Source organism: Oncorhynchus clarkii, chromosome 5 (assembly GCF_045791955.1).
Source record: "Oncorhynchus clarkii lewisi isolate Uvic-CL-2024 chromosome 5, UVic_Ocla_1.0, whole genome shotgun sequence".
Lineage (NCBI taxonomy): Eukaryota > Metazoa > Chordata > Actinopteri > Salmoniformes > Salmonidae > Oncorhynchus > Oncorhynchus clarkii.
In genome coordinates, this window is record NC_092151.1 from 56,357,351 (window position 1) to 56,382,824 (window position 25,474).

General features: G+C 43.1%; 1 protein-coding gene and 1 long non-coding RNA gene across 3 annotated transcripts in view; both read left to right on the forward strand.

Annotated features, from left to right (window-relative positions):
• The first annotated feature begins 317 nt into the window (after positions 1-317).
• Positions 318-16,603, forward strand: LOC139410106 (GTP-binding protein Di-Ras1-like). Its single transcript, XM_071155550.1, has 2 exons — positions 318-520; positions 15,964-16,603. Exon 2 carries the CDS (start codon positions 16,007-16,009, stop codon positions 16,601-16,603), a length of 597 nt encoding a protein of 198 aa, XP_071011651.1. The 5' UTR covers positions 318-520; positions 15,964-16,006.
• Positions 16,604-23,502: 6,899 nt separating this feature from the next.
• Positions 23,503-25,474, forward strand: part of LOC139410107 (uncharacterized) — a 120,335-nt gene continuing 118,363 nt past the window's right edge. Inside the window, exons 1-3 of one of the 2 annotated variants that reach the window (XR_011634449.1) lie at positions 23,503-23,696; positions 24,140-24,203; positions 24,297-24,450. This is a non-coding gene — a long non-coding RNA (uncharacterized lncRNA). The remainder of the gene's footprint in view (positions 23,697-24,139; positions 24,204-24,296; positions 24,451-25,474) is intronic. The other variant, XR_011634450.1, reaches the window with a different exon arrangement.

Below are 25,474 nucleotides of genomic sequence, written 5' to 3' on the forward strand. Positions count from 1 at the left end.
TAAACGGATTGGTTTCACAAACAGGCTATAATCTAATAATCGACGAGTGAGAGAAAAAAAACGATCAAAAACAACCCACATGATTAAATTCAGCAATCATATTAGGTGTTGAAAACAACAATTGAAAAAAAATGATCAAGATAAAGACGGAGCCGAATGAGAGGCGTGTCTCAGAGGCGTAGCTGAATGATGGAGGAAGCGCACACATCTTCAGCAAAAGCAGGATAAGGAGTGTCAAAAGCGCACGATTTTTCTATAACTGCCCATTCGCTTGCGTCAGTATTCGATGAGCGACTGAATAGAAAGGAAAGCACCTCCTATCTTTGGCATCAAGGGGTTTAAATCAGAAAAACAGAGAGAGCGAGCTGCAGTGAAAAGGGGAGGACCTGGCTACATCAACACATCACGTATATTGTAAAATGTTATTGCTATAGAAGAACTCTAGCGTCAATGTATTTACTTGAATGCGGGCATATTTAAATCCGCATCATCACAACGGATCTGGGAAAGTAAACTTGAGGTAAGTTCGATTCATTTCAACTCAACACGTTCATCCATTCATTCACTTTTCATTCCCTCACTCATCTAGCCTACTGACTCATTCATCCTTCTCTCCATTGTTCATCAGTATTTGGTGGAAATGTATACTTGCCTTAGGTTACATTTGACAGCCATAATAGTGAGGCCAGTCCTTTACTGTGTGATAATATCCAACCTGGATGAGTGAGGATGAGACACTGTAGGATGAGACATAGGATGAGACACATAGGATGAGACACTGTAGCGACGCTTTCTAGACAAGTGTGGGTTAACATACCCTCTTTATGAAATAAATAAATACTCAGGTGCGTCTGATTAGGGTCTGAGCGACAACCACCTTTGCTTTAAAATGTGTGTTTGTGGTATACAGGACTCGAAACTCTGCATTTCTTTCTCAAAGTTACCACCCAATACACCTTGCACAGATACTCTTATTTTCTCTATAGGGTTCGGAATGATGTTTCATTTCTGACTTCCCATAGTTGACCATGGTGCGGTTATATAGGCATGTCGCTGCTATAGTAGGATATGGTCATCCATATGGGATGTGCTACAATATGGAGTGTGTGTTTGTGTAGCCTAAAAGCGTGTGTGGGACTGGGGGGGGGGGGGGGGGGGGGGGGGCTATCAATGTTTCGTTCATTCATCCAGTAGTGTGGATGTCGCCGCCAAGCATTATGCCAGGGAATGAGTGATTGATGTTTTGATTTAATGCCGTTAAATCGGTATCGCGAGCCCGTTAAGTCAAATTCCTGTGTGATTATCCAAGATGCGCGGTAGCAATTATGTCAGTCTTCTAAAAATTCGTGGGAGACTGACACTTCGTTATTTGCGTGGGCATGGCATAGAAGGGGGCAAGCCTGAGCAATGCTGCTTTGACGTAAGCTACTCTGTAGTATACCCACGTCTTTGTTGTATAAGAATGTTGTGACGTACATAATACGTTTATGTTTGTGGGCTATAATGTCTGCATATATTCGACGAGGTTTACAGTACCTTCAGAAAGTATTCACACCTATTGACTTTTTAGAAATGTTGTTGTGTTACAGCCTGTATTTAAAATGTATTAGATAGAGATTTTTTTTTGTCACTGTCCTACACACACACACACACACACACACACAATACCCCATAATGTCAAAGTGGAATTATATTTTTACAAATTAATTAAAAATGAAAAGCTGAAATGTTTTGAGTCGATACGTATTCAACCCATTTGTTATGGCAAGTCTAAATAAGTTCAGGATAAAAAAGATGGGCTTAACAAGTCACATAATACGTTGCATGGACTCACTCTGTGTGCAATAATACTGTTTAACATGATTTTTGAATGACTACTTCAAACACAGATTCAACCACAAAGACCAGAAATGTTTTCCAATGTCTCTCAAGGGGCAGCTATTGGTAGATGGGTAAAAATACAAAATTCAAACATTGAAAATCCCTTTGAGCACGGTGAAGTTACTAATTACACTTTGGATGGTGTATCAATACACCCAGTCACTACTATGGTACAGGCATACTTCCTAACTCAGCTGATGGAGAGGAAGGAAGCCGCTCAGGTATGTTGACTTTAAAACAGTTACAAAGTTTAATGGCTGGGATAGGAGAAAACTGAAGATGGCTCAACAACATTGTAGTTACTACACAATAACCAACTAAGCTAATTGATAGAGTGAAAAGAAGGAAGCCTGTACCAAATAAAATATTCCAAAACATGCCTCCTGTTTGCAACAAGGCACTAAAGTAATACTGCAAGAAATGTGGCAAAGCAGCTTTTTGTCCTGAATACAAAGTGTTATGTTTGGGGCAAATCGAATACGATACGTTACTGAGTACCAATCTCCATATCTTCAAGCATAGTGGTGGCTGCATCATGTTAGGAGTATGCTTGTAATCATTATTAAGTACTGGAGAGTTTTCAGGATAAAAAAGAAACAGATTGGAGCTAAGCACCGGCAACATCCTAGAAGAAACCATGGTCCAGTCTGCTTTCCACCAGACACTGGGAGATAAATTCACCTTTCAGCAGTACAATAACCTAAAACACAAGGCCAAATCGACACTGAAGTTGCTTACTAAGAAGACAGTGAATGTAGAAGACGGTGAACGTTCCTGAGTGGCCTAGTTACAGTTTTGACTTAAATCTGCTTGGAAACCTATGGCAAGACCTGAACATGGTTGATTAGCAATGATCAACAACCAATTTGACAGAGCTTGAAGAATTTTTAAAATAATAATGGGCAAATGTTGCTCAATCCAGGTGTGGAAAGCTCTTAGAGACATACCCAGAAAGGCTCACATCTGTAATTGCTGCCTGTCACGTTTGTCGTAAGAATTATCGGACTAAGGTGCAGCGTGATATGGTTTCCACATGTTTATTAACTGAAACGCACAAAAACAACAAAGAATGAACGATCGTGAAGATAATGGAATGCTCAAAGGCAAGATAAACAAGATCCCACAAAACACATTGAAGAAATGGCTGCCTAAATATGATCCCCAAACAGAGACAACAATCAACAGCTGCCTCTGATTGGGAACCATACCAGGCCAACATAGAAATAGATAACCTAGATTACCCACCCTAGTCACACCCTGACCTAACCAAAATAGAGAATAAGAAGTCTCTCTATGGTCAGGGTGTGACAGTACCCCCCCCCCCGAAGGTGCGGACTCTGGCCGCAAAACCTGACTCTATAGGGGAGGGTCCGGGTGGGCATCTAGCGTCGGTGGCGGCTCTGGTGCGGGCTGAAGAACCCGCTCATCCCGCAGATCCAGCCATGGACCCGGGCTGAACACTGTGCCTGGACCCCGGTGTCAAGGAAGGCTCCTGCCATGGAGCGGGACTGGACGCCGTGCCTGGACTGGGCCCCGGTGTCAAGGAAGGCTCCTGCCCTGGAGCAGGACTGGATGCCTTGCCTGGAAGCTCCGAACCGTGGACCGTCGCTGGAGGTTCCGGACCGTGGACCGTCACAGGAGGTTCCAGACCGTGGACCGTCGCAGGAGGTTCCGGACTGTGGAAAATCGCAGGAGGTTCCGGACTGGAAACCGTCACCGGAAGCCTCCACAGCCCAGTACGTCCTGTGAGTTTGGAGAGCTGGCACAGGATGTACAGGGCTGGGAAGGCGTACTGGAGACCTGGTGCATGGAGCCGGCACAGATTTTACCAGACTGATAGCACGCTCCTCAGGACGAGTACGGAGAGCTGACTCAGGTGGCATTCAACTGATAACACGCTCCTTAGTGCAAATGTCATGCATCCTCCACCAACTCAACAACTCTCTCCGTTCTTTCTCCTCCAATATCTCCATCCACTCACTGACGGTCTCGGACTCTCTCCGTTCACTCTCCTCCAGTTTCTCCCTCTTCTCCCAGACTGGCTCTGGTTCACTCCTCGGCTCCGCCGACCACCCCTTGTGCCCCACCTCCAAAAAAATGTGGGGTGTTTTTTGGTCTTTTTTTGTGGCCACGAACTCCGGCGTCGTCGCGTCCTCCCTTTTCTCCTTGTGTCTTCCGCCAAGGAAGGCTATCCTGTCCTGCCATGATTTCCTCCCAAGTCCAGGATCCTTTCCCATCCAAGATCTCCTCCCAGGTCCAGGATACCTTCCCATCCAAGACCTCCCAAGTCCAGGATCCCTTCTCCTCCTGGGCACACTGCTTGGTCCTGTTGTGGTGGGATCTTCTGTCACGTTCGACGTAAGAATTATGGCTGCCAAAATATGATCCCCAAACAGAGACAACAATCAACAGCTGCCTCTGATTGGGAACCATACCAGGCCAACATAGAAATAGATAACCTAGAATACCCACCCTAGTCACACCCTGACCTAACCAAAATAGAGAATAAGAAGGCTCTCTATGGTCAGGGTGTGACACTGTCAAAGGTGACTCAAGGGGTTTAATACAAATACAGGTATGTCATTTTCTTTGCTTATAGCTTTGAAGCACTGTTATAATTACATGTTAATACAGTGTTTGCACAGTACACTCTTAGAACATGAAAAAGGTTCTCAATTTCTTCAAGGGTTCAGCAGGGGAACCTTTTCATCTGAGAACGTTAGAAAGACCACTCCAAAGATGTAGCCTTTACTGCTAGAACTACAATCAATCATTTCAACTTGTATACTGACATGGACATTTGGACATTTTACATTGGAAATCAATGTAATTATTGTGAGAGACAGAAAGGGATTTTCAAGGAGAACATTTCTACATTGCAAGAAGCAATGGTAGCATGTGTGATGCAGAGATAATGCATTTTATATGGTGAGACCCTCTTGAAGTGAACGATAAAGAGCCTGACTCTATAACTGCTAGCATTAGCATGTGTTAGGAAAGTAGTGGGGCAATCGTCACAGCTTGATCACTAGCGTCCAGGGAATTATCAACCATTTTTATCACCACCAGCCAATAGGGAACCAGCTTCACATCAATGACCCCTGCATGGAATGCCTCTCAAGGGCCATAACACATTTTATTATCAATCTAAAATACAATCATATCTACTAGATAAACATTTCCTCAGACGTCACCAGATGTTAAGAATCTATGAATGTTTTAACCATTTACTGATTTAATGTTTTTAAATGAACCTTTATTTAACTAGGCAAGTCAGTTAAGAACTAATTCTTATTTACAATGACGGCCTACATCATATAACAATTACTTGTCCCCTGTTAAATTTTGATTTGATGTGTGACTTTTTTTTACCATATCCAATCCTTTCAGATCTAAACATTGAGAGGTATGGAGGAACTAGGCGCTGTTCATGTTTCTAGATGGGTCTATCGTGTCATGGGGTTGTGGGGCAGGGGGTGGTTGTAGGGTATCATAGGGGAGCTTTCAAAAGCATTGAAACTTAGTCCCAGTGGAGCAATCTGTCCAACGATTGAAAAAGGAGAAACCATACACACACAAACTGAGAAAAGACAGTGGATACATCTAGCCAGGAGTCCATCTCTCATGTCCTCTACCCACTTTTCTCAAGGCCACCACCTAAGTGTTGTATGGCAACATTTGGCTAAACCTACACCCGAGATCTGTAGTAATAACAGCATACAATATAATACAGTATGTCATGTCAGCATTGTCTTTGTTCTTTGGGAAATTCAACTGTAATTCATAGATCTAGAGATATTGTTCATACTAATTTCCATCAAAGAGGAACTACCCCCTATATCAAACTGTGTGTGTGTGTGTGTGTGTGTGTGTGTGTGTGTGTGTGTGTGTGCGTTGCCATGTTTTGGCAGTTATTCCTTGCTGAAATACACAGGAATCAAGAGATTTGAGGCTATTCTCATGACACTCGAAATCGCCCTCTCTTGACATAATGTTGTTTATCAGACATTTTGGTCTGTCTACTACCTCCTCCACACCATTCTGGCAATACTGGTATGTACGACACTTAATGTCTCTAATAGATCTGAGTGGGTGTTTGTGTGTGTGTGTGTGTGTGTGTCTGTGCAGATGGCCCATCTCCAAATGTTTGAATGGTCTTGTGTGAGTAACCACATAGACTAGTGCATACTAATTCAAAGTCCTCCTTTATTCAAGCCTACAGATGCCTTCAATCAGAGATGAGAAAATGTGGCTAGCAAGTTGTCAAATCTCGGTAGTGGTCCAAACATTGGTAATTCCTATCTGTCAATGTCAGAAAGCTGTTAGTGAGAAAGAGTTTGGCGTAAATCCTTAAAAATGTTCCTGTTGTGTTGTTGACCTCTCTGAAAAAGGATATGACATAGAAGGGTGTGGGAAGGTAACCATGGCAACTGAATGCTGACAGGGGTGATGACATGTTTATGCCCCCGTCCCCAAATACAAAAGTCATTACCCCCCTCCCTTTGTCTATCTCCCTTATGTGTGCGCACCCACGCGTGCAACACACACTCTCTTCCTCTGTCATAGATTTTCCTCTGGGCCCTGTTTCCACAGTAACCAGAGAACTCCCAGAGATATGTGGGGGAAAAAAAACACAACTGGAGAAATCCCAGAGCTGCAGAGGGAGGGAACACGCACGCACACACCTATACATAATAGCAAGATACACCAACACAGCAAGAACACCTGCCTGCCCAGCTCGTCTGCTGTCGTCAAGTGGTTTGCAGTTGTCACCGAGGGAGAGCATACATGACCAAATCCGGGGACTAGATCGATTACCAGACCTTCAATTAGTCACTCTTCTAAATCTGTCTCTCACTGAGGGGGAAAAGGACTGATGTCAAACATGAGCGTCAAAATCTCCTTCTGGAAATGCTACTTTGTGTGAAATTGCTTTGACGCTCTGTTCATACAGTAAATCAATATAACTAGAATCAAACACTCTCCCTTTAAGACCAGAGGGATTTATTTGATTTATTTTGTAAGGTACTTATATTTTTTTTAAACACGAAGCACATGTCAGGGAAACAATATTAGATGTCTATTATTTTTAGTCTAACTGGGAACAAGCCACGTGGTTAGTTTCCTCATATAAATCATGTCACAAATGACAATGTAGCCATAGGTTCACACGCGAGAAGAGGGGCTTCCAATCTTTCCCCATTGAAAGCAGTTTCAATCAAGCCTGAACTCAAGCAATAACGAAACATATAATTTAAAAAATCAATTGAATTATAACCGGATTATAGTTCCCGTCCAAATGTTGAACAGTGGCCTCCTGGGCTATATGATCTGACAATCACCCCGCCACTTGAAATGGCCACCAGACATGCAGCAGTGTCCAGGCTGTCACTATGCATGATATCGCAGTTAGATAGATGGGAGTGGAAGTATGGAAATTTCTCTCTCTCTGAATTCTGTCGCTGTACATTTCAAAAGTGCTGAACAAATAGTTTGTGGCAGACGGCAGGGAGAGGTGAGGGGAGTGGTTATTAAGGAGAGATATCTTGCAGCCTGCTGGCTCCACCCCCAAGCCTTATATGGACTTCCTGCCTCAACGAGGCAAGGCTGTGGGTCGTTAAGCCAGGGAGAACTTGGGGATAAAGGATGGAGCAGCCTGCACAAAGGTGCAGAGTAAGGAGAGAACAAAGTGCAATATGAAGAGAGAACAATAGCTGTGTGATTACCTGTTGTGACCTGGACAGTGGGACATGGTCATCATAACCAACCCAGTAGCGTCTGGACACAGCTGTACAGCAGGCACTGGGGGAAACTGACAGACAGGGTAATAACTCAAACCCTAGGAGTGACCCAGCACCATTTCATTATATAGCAAACCTGACAAAACATTGAGTTGTTTTTCGATGTTCATACAGGACATTAACATAAGCAAGAACCAACGCTTTTCACTGTTTGCCACAGAAGCATGAGGTCAACCTTTCTTTGTGTCAACCAAAACTGAAATTAGCCGTTATCTTTATAAGAACAGTTAGATAGATGTAGGATCTTAATTTGATCACCCTTATTGCTGAGAATTTTCCTGCACAACAGGAAATGAAAGTGCATATTAAACGTTTAAAAAGGCTTCTAACCTTTATAATTTCCACTTTAAAATGTCAGATTTGATTTTGCCTGAAAAAATGTATCAATCCCTACAAAAATATCCATTAATTATAATCCACATTTCCTCTTGCTGCAGGATTATTTTCCTTCTTTATCAAACTGGTTCAAATTAAGATCGTACATCTGTATTTATGGATAGTAATTGGGCAGCAGATCACAAAATACTGTAAAGACTAAATATTTGTGTAGTGGGGTTGTGCCACATAGCATCATGGGGGTTGTATGTATTGAGATGATCACATTCTGGATAAATGGTTCAACTGAATTACTGTCTCAAGGCATTACAAAAGATTGGAGACGAGTAGGTCTGAATCTACAGTAACTAGTCGGTCTGTAGAAAGTTGTGTTTTACAAGTTTAAAACAGTTATTTATCATTGTACAGTCTATGCTAATGTTAGCACAGTGTATTGCTAGCAGAGACAAGTGCATAGTTGAGCTAACTAAGAGAGAGTTAGCATCATGGACTGCAGAAAAGGAGTCGAGGTAGACATTGACGTGGGAAAAAAATATTAAGGCAGGAAAATACAGTATGGATCGGGCATAAATTCAACTGTGAAGACAAACTTTAGAATTTAAAAAAATTGCTAAATGGGCAAACTTGAGGATGAAACGTCAGTGAGTGAAGTGAAGGAAGATCGTGACTGAGGAAAATATTGCTGTGCTGGAAGACAATATTGAAGTGAGTGACAATCAGGAGCCTATTGAGAAATATGAAATGGCTTCCATGTCACCAGGTTTAATAACTAACCATGCACCAGCACACTATACAAAACAATATCCCACATCACAGGTGGGAAAAATGACACACTAAGTATGATCCTCATTTAGAGGCAACGATCATCAGCTGCCTCCAATTGGGAACCATACACACACACACACACCAACATAGAAACACAACTAGAAACGCCCCCTAGTCATGCCCTAACCTATTACACCACAGAGAAGCCCCGAGGGCTCTCTATGGTCAGGGCTTGACACCAGTAGCATAAATAGAATGCAAATGGGGAGTTTATTAGGGATTTTGGTACACTGGGGAAGAAGGGGGTAATTCACCAATCCAGGGGTGGTCCTCAGCCAATCCGGTACACAAGGGGGAGGAGTCCCACTGTCCAGGTCACAACAGGTAATCACACAGCTATTGTTCTCTCTTCATATTGCACTTTGTTCTCTCCTTACTCTGCCCCTTTGTGCAGGCTGCTCCATCCTTTATCCCCAAGTTCTCCCTGGCTTAACGACCCACAAATTTTGTCATCAAACTTTGTCATCAAAGTCTGTCATTATCTGGATTTATGGTGCTTTCAAGACAACTGGAAACTCTGAAAAAATAAGGTTGAATCATGATGACATCTGTGATCTTCAAGTCACAGTTTTAGAAAGAGGTCCAAGTTCCCAACCTCCAATTCCTAGTTGGATGACCGTTCAAAACGCAGTTCCGAGTTAAGTTGTTTTGAGTGGGGCACAAATCATGCTTCATTGACAGCATGGCCAATATTGAATGTTTATAATTTTAAGCTTGGAAAAGAGACCCTTAATCCAGACTTGGGACCATACAGCCACTCCAATGAATAGCAGAATAATAATCGCTTTGCAATGCTTGCAGTTAGCCAATGATTACTTCCAAACCACTCATTGTACTGTTTGTGATTTCCATCTTGTTGTGTAATGTTTATGTCCAATGTCCGATGAGCACCGATACGTTTTATCTATAATTTCTATTCAATTTTCCTCTTCATATGACAAGGATTAAAAGGTATTTGCCAGTAGATTGTCGACTTGATTCATGATGACTGCTAGCTAAGATTTAGAAAGTATGATGTTGACGTGATCAGTCTAATCTAAGCTACTGTAGATATAACGGGATTTTACGTAATTTATCTGTGGCCAATGACCTTGAGCCTTCTTGGATGGGCACTTCTAATGTAATTCTATGGCAGCACCCATGGGGCTTGAATTTTCGCCCTCTATCCTTAGACTCGGCGGTGACGTAGTGTCCCCATGAGTGGCAGAACACTGAGCCAATCACGGCGCAAATAGAGAACATGACCAACACCTACGCTCCGTATTTTCCGCTGGCTGCCCCACCACCACCACCACCACCACCACAGAAAGCACTGAGCTAGGCTGAAACACCTGTATTTTGGAGATGCCTTACTCAATAAAGCAAAAAGAGACCATGTTTGTATGCAGCTTTATTAACTCAATTATTTATTTACTTTTTTACATTGTTTGCAAACTGATGTGACATGGATTAATGCCAAAATAACATGCAAAAAAATGTAGCTAAAAAGTGTGGGGCTCAAAACAGGTGGGGCTCTGACTCACCTGCCCTGAATCACGGGTCGCCACTGTTGCTGAAAGGTTTAGGTTCCACGGAAGAAATCAGGAAGAGGGAGAATCAGTGAAAATGTTTGCTAAAGAAACTATCAGAGCACTGTGAGTTTAATGATGTTTTAAATGACACCATTAGAGACAGACTAATAATGTGGGCTACGGAGTGAAGCTACACAAAAGAGACTATTGAAGTCAGTGTGGAACTAGCTGCTAAAGAGGCTCAGCAGACAGGGAAATCAGGACGAGTGCACACGAGTGGAACTGAAAATCAGAGACAGGGAAATCAAGGCACATGCTTCCACTGTGGCAAAGCGGGACATCTACAGTACATGCTGGTGTAAGGACATGGATTGCTGAGCCTGTGGTAAAAATGGCCACTGCTGCACAAGCCTGCAAAAACAAAAAGATATCCAAGAAAGAGACGTTCCTACGAAAGCAAAAGAGACATGTTCACGCTGTTGAGCAAGAGAACACAGAGGCGAGTGACTCAGATGAGGAAGTCACATTGAAAATAGTGACTGTGGGGGGTGGGGGGGTATATCACTGTGTCAGACACAGTCTCCGAAAAGACACTGAAACACCTTCCACTTCAGCCAGTACACATCGTGTTTAGGACTTACACAGGCGAAGAGGCATCCCTGAGGTCACAGTTCAGTTAAATGGACAAACTGAAGCTGCCACTCTACGTAATAAAAAGAGACTATCCATCACTACTGGGATGCTCGTGGCTGGAGGAAATCACACTGGACTGGCCATCAGCACATCAGAAACATGGAGGACTCTTTAATGTGGAGCTGGGTAGCATGAAAGACATAATAGTGAATCTTTGCATTAAGCCTTACAGAAAATCAACGTTTCCGATAACAAGACCAGTACCTTATGCTATCAGACCAAAAGTTTAGGCTGACTTGGACACTTTAGTCATGAACAAAGCACTGGAGCCAGTCAGCGTGAGTGAATGGGCGACACTCATCTTTCCAGTCCCTAAAGGAAAACTCCACCCAACAACTATATCCACCCAACAAATATCCATTTGTTTTCCAATATCCCAAAATGTTTTGCTTGTCAGAATGTTTGCAAGATATGTGACTCAAAATACACAAATCCTCCCTGTATGATGCATTGTGCATCCTACGATGCTGCGTTTTGCATCATATGATGAAAAATACATCATACAGGGATGATATCTGTATTTTGAAAGGTACATATCTTGAAAACGTGATTGCTGACAATCAAAACATTTTGGGACTATGTCAACAATGGACTAATGAAACAAATACCAAAATATAGTTTTGATTAGAGTTTTCCTTTAGGAAGAATGGTGGAATCAGGATATGTGAAGACTTTAAAGTCACGCTAAACCTTGTGTTGTCTGCTGAGCAATATCTGCTACATCGACAACCTTTTCGCAGGTTTAGCTACTTCTGGTGGCCTGGACTAGATGGAAGCATTGAGGAGAAAGCAAAAACACGTTCCCCATGTCAGAAGGTACCTCAACTTTCACCTCTTCATCCGTGGAATTGGACAGAGGAAGCGTGGCAATGCATCCACATCGACTTTGCTCATAGCAAGTGGACAGAGGTCTACTACTGAAGAGAAGACCATCGAGGAGCTTGGATAAGTGTTTAGTCGGTTCGCCAATCCATCTTGTTAGCAACAACAGACTGCAGCTAGTGTCCCAAGAAATGGCTACGTTCCTACAGATGAATGGCATACAACACATCAGGTCCGCACCGTATCATCTATCTACCAACAGGCTAGCAGAGAGGTTCATTCAGACCATGAAACATGCCTTAAAAGCGGTTCAAGGAACACTGCACCAACTCTTGAAAAGCTTCCTGCTATCCTACAGGAACACTCCTCATGCAACCACCAAAGCCTCGCCTGCATCGCTACTCATGAAGAAAGAACTATGCACAAGCTTCGACCTACTAAAACCTCTGAACGCAAAGGAGACGTCAACAGGGGAGTCAAGTCAAACATTGTGAACTGAGAGCAAAGGACAGAGCTTTCGATCTTGGAGAAACTGCCTTAGCTAGGAACTACCTCAAAGGGTTCCTGCCACAGTCCTTACTCAGACTCGTCCTGTGTGGTACACGGTTCACACTGCAGAGGACGTTGTCTGGAAAAGGCACACAGCTCAGTTACTGTTGAGTAACGCAACACTGACAGAACCACCAGTCATGAGTGGTCCAGAACTGTAACTGGGTGACACCATGACCCTGGAGGCTCACAGTCACCTTCTCGGGTCTGTTATTCAACAATTTATGTAGGAGGTAAGGCGTTGTGATTTGGGGTTATGCCGCCGAGCATCATTGGGTTGTACGTGTTGAGACGATCGCGTTCTGTATAAATGGTGGAACTGAATCCCTCTCTCCCGCATCATCATCGTTTAATTGTTATAAAGACGTGGTTATGAAACCCAAAAGACATAACAAATGTACTCAGACGTCTATGATGATAGCCAAGTATATTTGACCCAGTAAGGCAGTGGAGAGCTCTGTAGCTACGCAATGGCCTCCCGCTCTACCCGAACATGAATGAATCAGAGTGTTGTTTGATATGTTGGACAGGACCAGGTGTTGGTGGGAAGCATTGGCAGCTCCTCAGAGAACAATACAGTGATCACAGAGCTGTGTGGTGTACTTATCAAAGCCCAACTTCCAATAGAGAGAGAGAGAGAGAGAGAGGGAGGGAGAAGAAGGGAGAGAAAGGAAGATAAAAATAGTGTACGTGAGAGAGAGACAGAGAGAGAAACCAACACCTCTTTTAGATGAACACAGAGAGGTGTCTGCTCTTACTGTGGAAACACCAAGGGCTCCAACATACTTCAAACAGAATGCTCTGCATGGAGTACCACAGGAGCCTTACTCTAGAGACTAACGCCAGAGCTCCAGCTAGCATCTGTCTGGTCCATGAATGGGGGGTTCCTTTGGCTGTAACACACAAGGCTCAGATACCCATGGAGGGAAATATGTCTCCTGCTGCTCAATGATCTGAAGGCACTTAATAGGTGGGAACAACATGGCAGGGTCTGGAAGTACAGTACATTCAAGTGATATTTTGCTTGAAAAATCCAAGTTGCTCAGATGTTTTCAGACCTCAAACCCTGTCAAGATGGAATGGATTATCCCTTTAACATAAAGAGTAATGAGTTTCACAAAATTGTTTCTACCTGCCCAGGCTTGTTACCTCTTCCACCCCTTTTTTTCAATTTTTGCCTAAAATGACATACCCAAATCTAACTGCCTGTAGCTCAGGACCTGAAGCAAGGATATGCATATTCTTGATACCATTTGAAAGGAAACACTTTGTAGTTTGTGCAAATGTGAAATGAATGTAGGATAATATAACACATTAGATCTGGTAAAAGATAATACAAAGAAAAAAACATGTGTTTTTTGTATATTTTTGTCCCATCATCTTTGAAATGCAAGAGAAAGGCCATGATGTATTCTTCCAGCCCAGGTGCAATTAATTTTTGGGCCACTAGATGGCAGCAGTGCATGTGCAAAGTTTTAGACTGATTCAATGAACCATTGTATTTCTGTTAAAAATGTTGTATCAAGACTGCCCAAATGTGCCTAATTGGTGTATTAAAAACTTTTCAAGTTGAACCTCGTGCTAATCGCATTAGCCTACATTAGCTCAACCATCCAGAGGGGGACCCACCGATCCTGTAGAGGTTTTAAAGATAAATATTCACAAGATAAGCACGGCATAGAACTCTGGTTGCTCAGTTATGGTGTGGGGTGCATTTTCCTGGCATGGTTTAAGTCCACGCAACCCCTAGAGGGCAAGGTAAACACCAATAAATACACAGCCATTCTGATTGATAACCTTCAACCTATGGTGAAGCATTTCTATCCTGATGGGAGTGGTCTCTTCTAGGAAGACAATGTCCCCATCCACAGGGCACGAGTGGTCACTGAATGGTTTGATAAGCATAAAAACGATGTAAACCATTATGCCATAGCCATCTCAGTCATCAGATCTCAACCCAATTGAGCACTTATGGGAAATTCTAGAGCGGCGCTTGAGAAAGCATATTCCACAACCGTCAACAAAACACCAAATGATGGAATTTCTCGTGGAAGAATGGTGTCACATCCCTCCAATAGAGTTCCAGACACTTGTAGAATCTATGCCATGGTGCATTGAAGCTGTTCTGGCTGCTCGAGGTGGCCCATGCCCTATTAAGACACTTTATGTTGGTGATGCTTTGTGTTTTTAACAACACAGAACTGATACCGATCACTTGATTAAGTGACAGATAGCTGGCATAATGCTTTTTTGACCATGTCCCTATGTTTGAGCAAATCCCCCAACCAAAACCATGAATTGGTCATTTTGAATCTAGATCCGCACTGTTCTTCCTCTTAGTCTCTCACTCAGTCATCTTCCCACTCAATGGCAATCTGTCAGCCCTCCCCAGGCTTAGCCCCCTTCCATTCCACTTTATTTCTCCACCACCTCCATACCCACAGCAAGATGAATGACTCCCTAATGCAATCTGACTATAGTGTTGATGGCAGATGACACACACAATCTCTCTCTCTCGCTCGCACATACACACACCAGTGCAATTCTTATTTGCATGTCTGAAAGTGTTCTCATGTGACTGATTGGGTATTGAACCTGGGTCATCTGTCACCTCAGGATTGTGTTAGCCCTCTGAGCTAAAGCCTAGGTAAGGTTATTCATCATGCAAGCATAGCTTACCGAACTATCTCCATTACTCTCATTGTCATGCACCTGAGCGTACATTTGAAAATGCAATAGTACTACATAACACCCCAACTGTGAAGCTATAGTATTGTTTTTTCTAACATCCATTTTTATCCATTACCACTGAGCATTAAGATCAATGGTACATGTAATACATTTTCAATGGCTATTTGGATCAGTCTATTGTGTCGATGTATTCCATACCTTTCCACTCTCTGGTATTATCGCAAGGCAGTCCTCATGGAACATTGGACCACACAAAAAATAGCCTAGTCTGAGATGTGTTTTTTTGCTTGCCGTGACAATCTACATAGGAGTTGGCAAGACAGAACAAACAGATGTGGGCCCAGGCTACACAAACACACCTTTGATGACAATGTGCTTGGCCTCTGCTTCCCACTGCACTGTGCTTTCATAGATCTGAGAGCCCATCAATTAACTGCCTCTCCTGTTTCTTGTTCAGGTTAATGATAATCTATGATGGCAGGCCTGGCTTTAAAGGGACCAGCTTGTTGCACTGTTTATCTCAGTCGAGGGTCTCTGAGATATTGTTCAAGTGCACAAGAAGATAGCGAGGATGCTATTTAGATAAGAACATTTATTATTTCTTGAGATAATGCTCACTGTTTGTCATGATTATGCTATTGTGTATTGTAGTGGGGATATTTTATTGCCTTGTCCCAGCTGGCAAAAGTGATTGAAAGGACATCATGTCAACCAACTTTGGCTGCTGGGTTAGCTTCAACTACAAGGCAAATTCCAATCAACATAGTTGAATGGCATTCATGTTTTTTCTGATAGTGCTTCTGATCCCATCCTTTGATGACCATTCCTGATCTTCTCTTCCTTCTCTTCCACAGGTCTTAGGAAACAGATAACAACAGGGATCCCTACCCCCCCAACATGCCGGAGCAGAGTAATGACTACCGTGTTGTGGTGTTTGGGGCTGGCGGTGTGGGCAAGAGCTCCTTGGTCCTTCGCTTTGTCAAGGGAACCTTCCGGGACACCTACATCCCCACCGTGGAGGACACCTACCGCCAAGTGATCAGCTGTGACAAGAGTGTGTGCACCCTCCAGATCACCGACACCACGGGCAGCCACCAGTTCCCCGCCATGCAGCGCCTGTCCATCTCCAAGGGCCACGCCTTCATCCTGGTCTACTCTGTCACCAGCCGCCAGTCTCTGGAGGAGCTCAAGCCCATCTACCAGCAGGTGCTGGCCATCAAGGGCAGCGTGGACGCCATCCCCGTCATGCTGGTGGGCAACAAGAGCGACGAGACCCAGCGTGAAGTGGAGACCAAGGAGGGTGAGGCGCAAGCGACAGCATGGAAGTGTGCCTTCATGGAAACCTCGGCCAAGATGAACTGCAACGTCAAGGAGCTCTTCCAGGAGCTGCTCACCCTGGAGAAGAAGAGGAACATGAGTCTGAGCGTCGACGGCAAGCGCTCCGGCAAGCAGAAGCATGCCGACAAGCTTAAGGGCAAGTGCAGCATCATGTAGGGAGGGAGAGATGATGCCTGACCACTAGGAGGAAAGACAGAGGTTGGGGAGGGTAGCGGTGGTGGTGGTGGTGGAAAGGGTGGGCGTTCTTGAAAAGACTCACTTCGAGGAATGGAGGGAAGGTTGGGGTGGGGGTGGGGGTCGTCTGAGAGGGATTTTGTTATCCCGAAAGAGGCAACCCCCCCCCCTTACTTTATACCACTGCCCTATCTCCACCTTTTCCCCACTCTGCTCATACCATTAACCAGGAATCACCCCTAGGGCACAGTCAACCCGTCTGTCTCACTGGTTTTGATTTGGAGGTTTGCCTCTCCATCAAAAAATGTATGCCACTGAAGGCCCGGATAGAAAAGTTTGGGACGCAAGAGTCAAGTTCTAAGAGAAGGTCAAATATTGATGCATCTCTGCTGTGATGGGAAAAAGGAAAGAATATGGAGCCCTGAGAATTCATATCCTGTTCAGGGTATAATGACAAAAAGGAGGAACTCCCGACACAGTGCCCATTTCAATATTATTCACTCCACGTACACCCTCTTTTCTCTATAGCTGTCTGTCTCCTGCTAATATGAGATAGCCACTTGACTTATGATTGTGAAAGGGAATAGGGTGGATTGGCGGGAGATGAGAGTATCAAGTTTAATGTGAAAGTAATGGAAACATGACTTTCGTCAATTCAAGTCCATTTCCATAAGCACAAGTTGGACTTTCGCCCTTCAGTCTCTGTGTATTTACCTGGTAATTGGACGGGAGTTGAGAACTAGACATTGTCATCAATAAAGGGCTCTATTCAATCTGTATAGCAGAAGTTCAGCGTTACAGCATAATTGAAATTTAGAGGCAATGTTCTTGCGTTAGAGGAGACTGCATTCACGGTAAACGCTGCATACCATGCATTCGGAAAGTATTCAGACCCCTTGATTTTTTCCACATTTTTTTTTACGTTACAGCCTTATTTTAAAATGGATGGGAAAAAAATATTCATAAATCTTCACACAATGCCCCATAATGACAAAGCAAAAACAGATTTTTAGAAATGCATGCAAATATTTTTTTTTTTTTCCTAAGAACACTTTGACCTTATGGGGCATTGTGTGTAGATTGATGAGGATTTTTATTTCTGTAATCCATTTTAGAATAAGGCTGTAACAAAACAAAATGTGGAAAAAGGGAAGGGGTCTGAATACATTCTGAATGCACTGTATGTTGGCTCAATCGGAAATGACCTTTACATTTCTATCGCTGCAGCGATACAGATTGAATATAGTTGTTGACGGAAAGTTATTTGTTCATTAAACAGTGCGTTCTGACATTTTTCAGACCCCTTGACTTTTTCCACCTTTTGTTACGTTACTACCGTATTCAAACATTTTAAAACAGGTTTTTAGACATTTTAGCAGTTCTTAAAAATAAAAAGCTGAAATATCACATTTACATAACTATTCGGACCTGAAGCACCTATGTGAGCAATTACAGTCTTGAGTCTTCTTGGGTATGACGCTACAAGCTTGGCACACCTGTATTTGGGGAGTTTCTCCCATTCTTTTGTGCAGATCCTCTCAAGCTCTGTCAGGTTGGATGGGGAGCATCGCTGCACAGCTATTTTCAGGTCTCTCCAGAGATGTTTGATCGGGTTTAAGTCCGGGTTCTGGCTGGGCCACTGAAGGACATTCAGAAACTTGTCCAGAAGCCAGTCCTGCATTGTCTTGGCTGTGTGCTTAGGGTTGTTGTCCTGTTAGAAGGTGAACCTTCGCCCCAGTCGGAGGTCCTGAGCGCTCTGGAGCAGGTTTTCATCAGGGCTCTCTCTGTACTTTGCTCCGTTCATCTTTCCCTCGATCCTGACTACTCTCCTAGTCCCTGCCGCTGAAAAACATCCCCACAGCATGATGCTGCCGCCACCATGCTTCACCGTAAGGATGGCGCCAGATTTCCTCCAGGTGTAACGTTTGGCATTCAGGCCAAAGAGTTCAATCTTGGTTTCAGCAGACTAGAGAATCTTGTTTCTCGTGGTCTGAGAGTATTTAGGTGCCTTTTGGAAAACTCCAAGCGGGCTGTGCCTTTTACTGAGGAGTGGCTTCCGTCTGGCCACAATAAAGGCCTGGTTGATGGAGTGATGCAGAGATGATTGTCCTTCTAGAAGATTCTCCCATCTCCACAGAGGAACTCTGGAGCCCCTTCAGAGTGACCATCGGGTTCTTGGTCACCTTCCTGACCAAGGCCCTTCTCCTTAGATTTCTCAGTTTGGCCGGGTGGCTCGCTCTAGGAAGAATCTCGGTGGTTCCAAACTTCTTCCATTTAAGAATGATGGAGGCCACTGTGTTCTTGGGGACCTTCAATGCTGCAGAAATGTTTTGGTGTCCTTCCCCAGATCTGTGCTTCTAAACAATCCTGTCTCCGAGAGCTACGGACAATCCCCTCGACCTCATGGCTTGGTTTCTGCTCTGTCAACTGTGGGACCTTTTATAGACAGATGTGTGCCTTTCCTAATCATGTCCAATCAATTGAATTTACCACAGGTGGACTCCAAACAAGTCGTATAAACATTTTAAGGATGATCAATGGAAACAGGGTGCACCTGAGCTCAATTTTGAGTCTCATAGCATATAGTCTGAATAATTATGTAAATATATTTTTCATATATTTTTCATTTTAATTACATTTGCTAAAATGTCTAAAAACCTGTTTTCGCTCGGTCATTATGGGGTATTGTGTGTAGATTGATGAGGAAAATATATAAATATCAATTTTAGAATAAGGCTGTAACGTAACAAAATGTGGAATAAGTTAGTGTCTGAATACTTTCCGAATGCACTGTATATTACAGGTGCAGGTTAGGCCTATCAGTGGTTGCTAATTAACGTTAGCATGTGTAGTAATACAAATATAGGAAATATAGCTGCAAGTGGTCTCTGCATTTTGCTGTACATTTGAAATGCCTTTCCTACCAGTTGACTTGACATTTTGCATCATTTCAACATTTAAGTGAGCTTTAGCCAAACAAAGCACAAACAAATAACAAAAGCAACAAGCAGTCAAAGCACGTTCGAAATGTAAACGTTTTTGAAGAAATGTAATGAATCTCTATAGCACAAATATCATTAAATTAGGTGTCTATATCAATGTTGATCACATTATATGCCTATCTTCTGTTAATATACTGTATAATATACTGTAATTAATATATTTTATGCTCCAAATGCTCATATTGTCCTGCTTTGCCTCTCCTCCCTATTGAATATTTGTTGCAATCCAGAAATCCCATGGCATTGCTTTAGCAATATGACTGCACTTTGAGGATCTGGAGCACAGTGACATTTGATATTTTGGTAAACCCTTTGACGTGCTCTGGAGGAATCATTTCACTTGAGGGGATTTTGCAATTTGAATCATATAAAGGAACTGCCAAATAAAGACAACTAAATGTACATATAATTGTTAATTGGTCAATTTACACGCACACTGTTACATGCAAGGTCTAAAGCAGTGATGTAGTGGTAATAAAATGGGTAGGTAAACTCTGATTGCCAGAGTCGCAGTGAGAAAAGTAACTCTCCCTATATTTTCAATCCATTTTCCCCAAAAGGTGGGCAAACTGTGGGTAAAAAGTGGGTAAACTGTGGGTTAACTGCCTTTACTTGCGTTTACACTCCACTGCACCACTAGTTTAAAGAATGAGTCCTGCAGGAGTAAGTACATGATCATTTTACTTGGAGAAATACTTGATCTTAGGTGTGCTGTACCATTTAATTCATTGCCTAATATGAATAGAATGATAGAACATTTATCCAACACTTACCCCTCATCCCAATAGATGTCCCTATCTTTTCAACAGCCTGACTGTTTGGTATTCAGTTAGTTCCCAGAAAGAAAATTACATCTGTCATTCCTGTACATGCTCACTATTTCCTCCCAGACAGTGTTGCTATAACGGCACCATGATTACATTGTAGATGTTATTCTACTCCGTCTGAATACTGACTTGTCGTGTCATGCATTATTGAAGCTTAGGGAGGTTCTGTGCAGCAGCTGCAGCTGGATGGATGGATGATGGCTACCGAACAAGCTGTCTTCTTCATTGATTGGCTAGCGGCGAAAAAGCCCACGAGTCCGGCGGTTGGAAGGAGCGGGCTGAAATCAATGGGGGGATTTGCTCGGAGGATTGGACAGGTTGCAGGGCGACAGTGTTTGATCACTGCAGAGAACAAGTACGAGCTGCCATCGGGATGCTTACTAAGTAGAGGGCAGAAGAGAGAGAGGAAGAAGCCAACAGACAGCTATAAGGGGATTACACACGGCCAATGGGCCATAGTAGTAGCCTATCCAGGAGGACAATGTGTACACTACAGTATACAGGGTTACAGAGTGTCACTGTTTCACCGACAGATACAGATTCAAGGCTGTTGTACCCTATCATTAGCAACACATAACTGACTCCCATGTGCTCTGACTGGGGAAGGGTCAAGAAGAGATGTTCCCCATGAGATTTCTCAGTGTTGCTTTATATTAATGCCATCATCCAGAGAGACAATGTTATGGACAGAGGAGTAACACCTAAATGTAGCTACCTCTGTATTTATTTATTTTGATTTGATCAGATGATGAGATCCTTTTCAGGGCATGACAAAAATAGCATTCTTCCTGCCCTGCGAGAGAGTCCTTATTGTACATATCAAAGAGAGGCATGTTCGTTCTATGTAGCATATATCGTAACGCGCCACTGTATTTCTGGGTGAGAATGACACCACATCCAGGTCACACACTACACAGGATCGGGAGTAACTTATGCTTTCAAAATTGTACAATCTCATACAATTTTCTATCGTAATCTTTTTACGGATTTAGGATGCTTGACACCTTGAGTTTTCAATATTATAGATTTTTCCACTATACAACAAGGTGCTTCATTTATCAACAATCAGCTATAATTTTTAATTTAGTCATGCTTGGCAGCCATTTTTGCTATTTGTCACTGTAGTCATATTTTTGGGGGAGAGATGTCTCACATTTGTGTGATCCCTCATTAAACTCTCGCCTAAAAATGAGTAGTCCTTCAATTCCTGCTGAAAAATGACTGTGCAGTGACTAAAACAGTCATTTGTAGATTGCACAAAATATGGAGCCAGCATCCTTTGACTGTTTTATCAAAACCGTATTTAAAAAAAACAATAATAATAATATTTTTTTTATCCCCCTATTACTTATTATTTACCCTACCACAACAACGACACTTCTTCTACTGCTATTTACAGCCACAGACTAACCCATCTTACCCAGTACACTACCATTTTACCATTTCCTTATGTAATACATCCTATTTGACTGTGATGTATTATGAGGGTCTTACACCTCTCTATTTAAAAGGTTTTACAGAGATTGCCCTAAAAATAAATACTTTACCAAAGAGTATAATCATTTTTTCCATTGATTAATAGTTCCCCCCCCCCCCCCCTACTCTCCTAACGGTACTGTTTGTAGGTCCATCTGAACACATTCATTATGACCTAAAAAACATTCCTGGACTTTAGTCGGGCCTGGCTCCACGATGGGGCAAAAGTGTGCTTAGCCCCCCTCAGTTGAAACTTGTGCCCCCTCAGTTTTAGTTTTATTTCCAAAAAGTTCAAACGATTGAGTGACAGGTTGGCGCAAAATCTGTATCAGCACAATGGACAGAGCGTGCCGCTGTGTGTGTGTTGGGAGGCTATGGAAACCCACTGGGGTGGTTATGTAGGACTCATTTGGGTTTCCATAAAAAAAGTGGGGGGAAAATGCTTCATCTGTGGTAGGCTAAGTGAATAACGTGATATGCCTCCAGGTGGGGTCAAGTTTACTGTTGAAGCTGCTTCACTCAACTCTGCCTCACTCTCCACCACTACAGAGTTCAGTTAGCTAGCTTCTTAGCTAGCTGTAAAAAGCGGTAGTGTTATTAGCCTTAGCCTGTTTAGCTAGCTCAAACCAGCTAATCTGCCAGGATAGATAACAGAATCGCCAAATTACCCAAACAAAGCCAATGGAGAAAGAGAGCGATGAGCAGCAGCAGCAGCATTAAACCACCAAGGCCACCGCCAAGACCATCAGCGATGATGCTGCCATGATCCAGCTAGCAGAGCCTACTCACTCTTCCACAAGCGCTGCCAGGATAATGGCGCCACAACCCCTTCCACCTCCGACTGTTCCTGACAATCTTAGAACAGAGGAGCCAGCACAGGTTAGCCTAGAATCCAAATTTAGCCACAGAGTTTCTGTCCAGATGTATTCATGTAATAGCTGCTGGTTAATAGGAAGAGTGGCTGGAATACTCGGTTACTGCAGATACTGCATTTTGTTGGGTCCAATGCTAATGCAGACAAGTCCTTCACAAAGAGCTGGGTATTCTAAATTGAAGCATGCTATTGATAGTACCAAAGGATTCGCTAGACACGCATCAAGCAAATAGCATTTAAAATGCACTGCACTGTGGAAAGAAAGAGTTTGAAGTGCTATGGTAACATTGGTGTCAACACTTGTTAGCTGACAATAAATCATATGTATTTTGTCGCGATTGTGGAAATGATTGAGTTCCTTGTTTCAAACCAGCAACCTTTGAGGGGGGCATTAGATGCAATTAGAGTTAAGAGGGGATGGGGGCAGTGGAGTTTTTCTGTCTGTGATGGAATATACTCTTTGAAAAAAGAAGGAACTTGCCAAGGTGTTTAGCACCATACCCCATAATGCACATACATGTCGCACAATATTCAAATTGAAATCCTAGGCCGCATGAGTGGGGAGTCCACAGCTACATTGTGACGGCCCTGAATTTTTCTGAACCTATCAATGCTTCTCCTTCCAATAGGGTGCTTTCCCTTTAATTCCCAATTAAATAGCCAGCATCAGCTGCGCAAAAGTGGGGTTGTGATGGAGACGTGAATGAGGATGTGTTCAACCCTCAGTTCCGAAGCTTCTCTATTTCGGTTTGTTTTGTAGCCTAATAGAGTTTAACCAGGATCGGATCCACTCTTTGCGTCCGTGAACTACACCTCTCCGTTCTTCGTGGCCTTTCTCCGCTGGAGATCTATTGGCGGATTGGATTGTCTGACTGACTACCACCTTTTTGTATACGGTATTTCATTTGTTTTGATATGTATACGGTATTTCATTTGTTTTGATATGTATACGGTGATGATTTATGTAGTTGTAGTTGAGGACAGTAAGAGTTTATACGCTTTAAAGTTCTGTGGTAAAATAAATGTTATATTGATTGTATGATTAATACTGGGTTTACGCTACACTTGAATGAATGGACAAACATTGCGTGACAAAGGTCACTTGAGTTCCCTGAACTCCTTTACCGGGCTGGACTCTTTTTAGGCCCGAGGTACAGGACATCTCTGGAGGAACCAGAACTCATTGTGTTATATTATTATATGTGTGTGTAATCATTGATATTGCTAATACAACCCACGCAAAATAATATAGTTTTCGAAGTTCTTTTCAATGTTTTAAGGGTTTATGAAATGTTTATTTCCATCCTGACTTTTACATAAGTCCTTTGTATTGGTGTAGACTTGACGGACCAGATGGGACTCATTCCCTCCCGAACCAAAAGGAGAAACCAATGTTTTCTCTGGTAGGCACAACCTACCTGGCACCCATAATAACCTCAAGTCAAAACCGTTACAACATGCGAGAACTAATTTCCCATTTTAACAAATGTGTTCAGTCAGCACAGAAGAAGCATGCTACACCCGAGGAAAGCTCAACTAATCCCATTGGCACTTGAGGGGGATCTTACAAGACGATTTCAGGGAGAATGGAATGATCTATCACTCAGGAAGTTCCACAGAGCATTAAGAGGCTGCAAATCTTCTAGAAAGGTAAGAAACAATCTAGCTGGTGGTTTTGTTCAAAACCTTGGTGGTATAGCCAGTAGCGTGTTTCAGCAAAAATGTAGGGTATGGAATGGCAAAATACATTCCTTAGTCAGACTAGGTTTTCAAAGGCATTGCTTTAGTATGTAGGGCGCTGCCCATGGTGCCGATAGAGCACAGAGGAGATTTCACGCCAACCTGTCACTACTTGGTCAAAAGCACTCGATGGTATGGAAGTCCACAGAGGAAATATGAATAAGAAAATAGTACACTCGTTACGTCGATCACAACTTATTTATCTCACGATCGCTACATGACAAAAGTTGTTTGGTCATGATCACAAGATCATTTTCTTGTGATCACGACAACAAAAGTACCACGCATCATCCATTAAATTTGTTCAGATGCACTATAGCCACTTCAGCAAGGAGCCTTGCGGCTTTCAAGCCCTGAACTATGCCTGAAATTCAGCTCTATTTCTCAGGCTGCATGCCGCCCCCAAGACTTGGCTAATCTTGTGAGCTAGCTAGTGAATGCTGCCAAAGACGACCAAGAATACGTCTTTCCCAAAGCGGATTCTTTGTTCGGACCTCCACCCTGGACATGCAATCTTATCCTAGAGGCCAACCCAAAACAACGTGGTCGCCGCAGGAGAGGCAGACGGAGCGGCCTACTGGTCAGACTCAGAAGGCGAGCACACCGTCCACCGCTTCCTAGCACATTACTCACCAATGTCCAATCTATAGATAACAAGGTGGATGAAATTAGGGCACGAGTTGCCTTCAAGAGAGACATCAAAGATTGTAACATTCTCTGTTTCACTAACGTGGCTCACTCGGGATACGATGTCAGAGTCGATACAGCCACCCGGTTTCTTCACGCATCGCGCCAACAGAAACAAACATCTCTCTGGTAAGAAGAAGGCCACGGTGTATGCCTTGTGATTACACCATGAGTCGTTAATCACAACATACAGGAACTCAAGTCATTTTGTTCACCTGACCTAGTACGTCTTACAATCAAATGCCGC

Excerpts from the sequence above, each read along its gene's own strand:
- LOC139410106 (XM_071155550.1), top strand. The coding sequence starts at position 16,007 with ATGCCGGAGCAGAGTAATGACTACCGTGTTGTGGTGTTTGGGGCTGGC.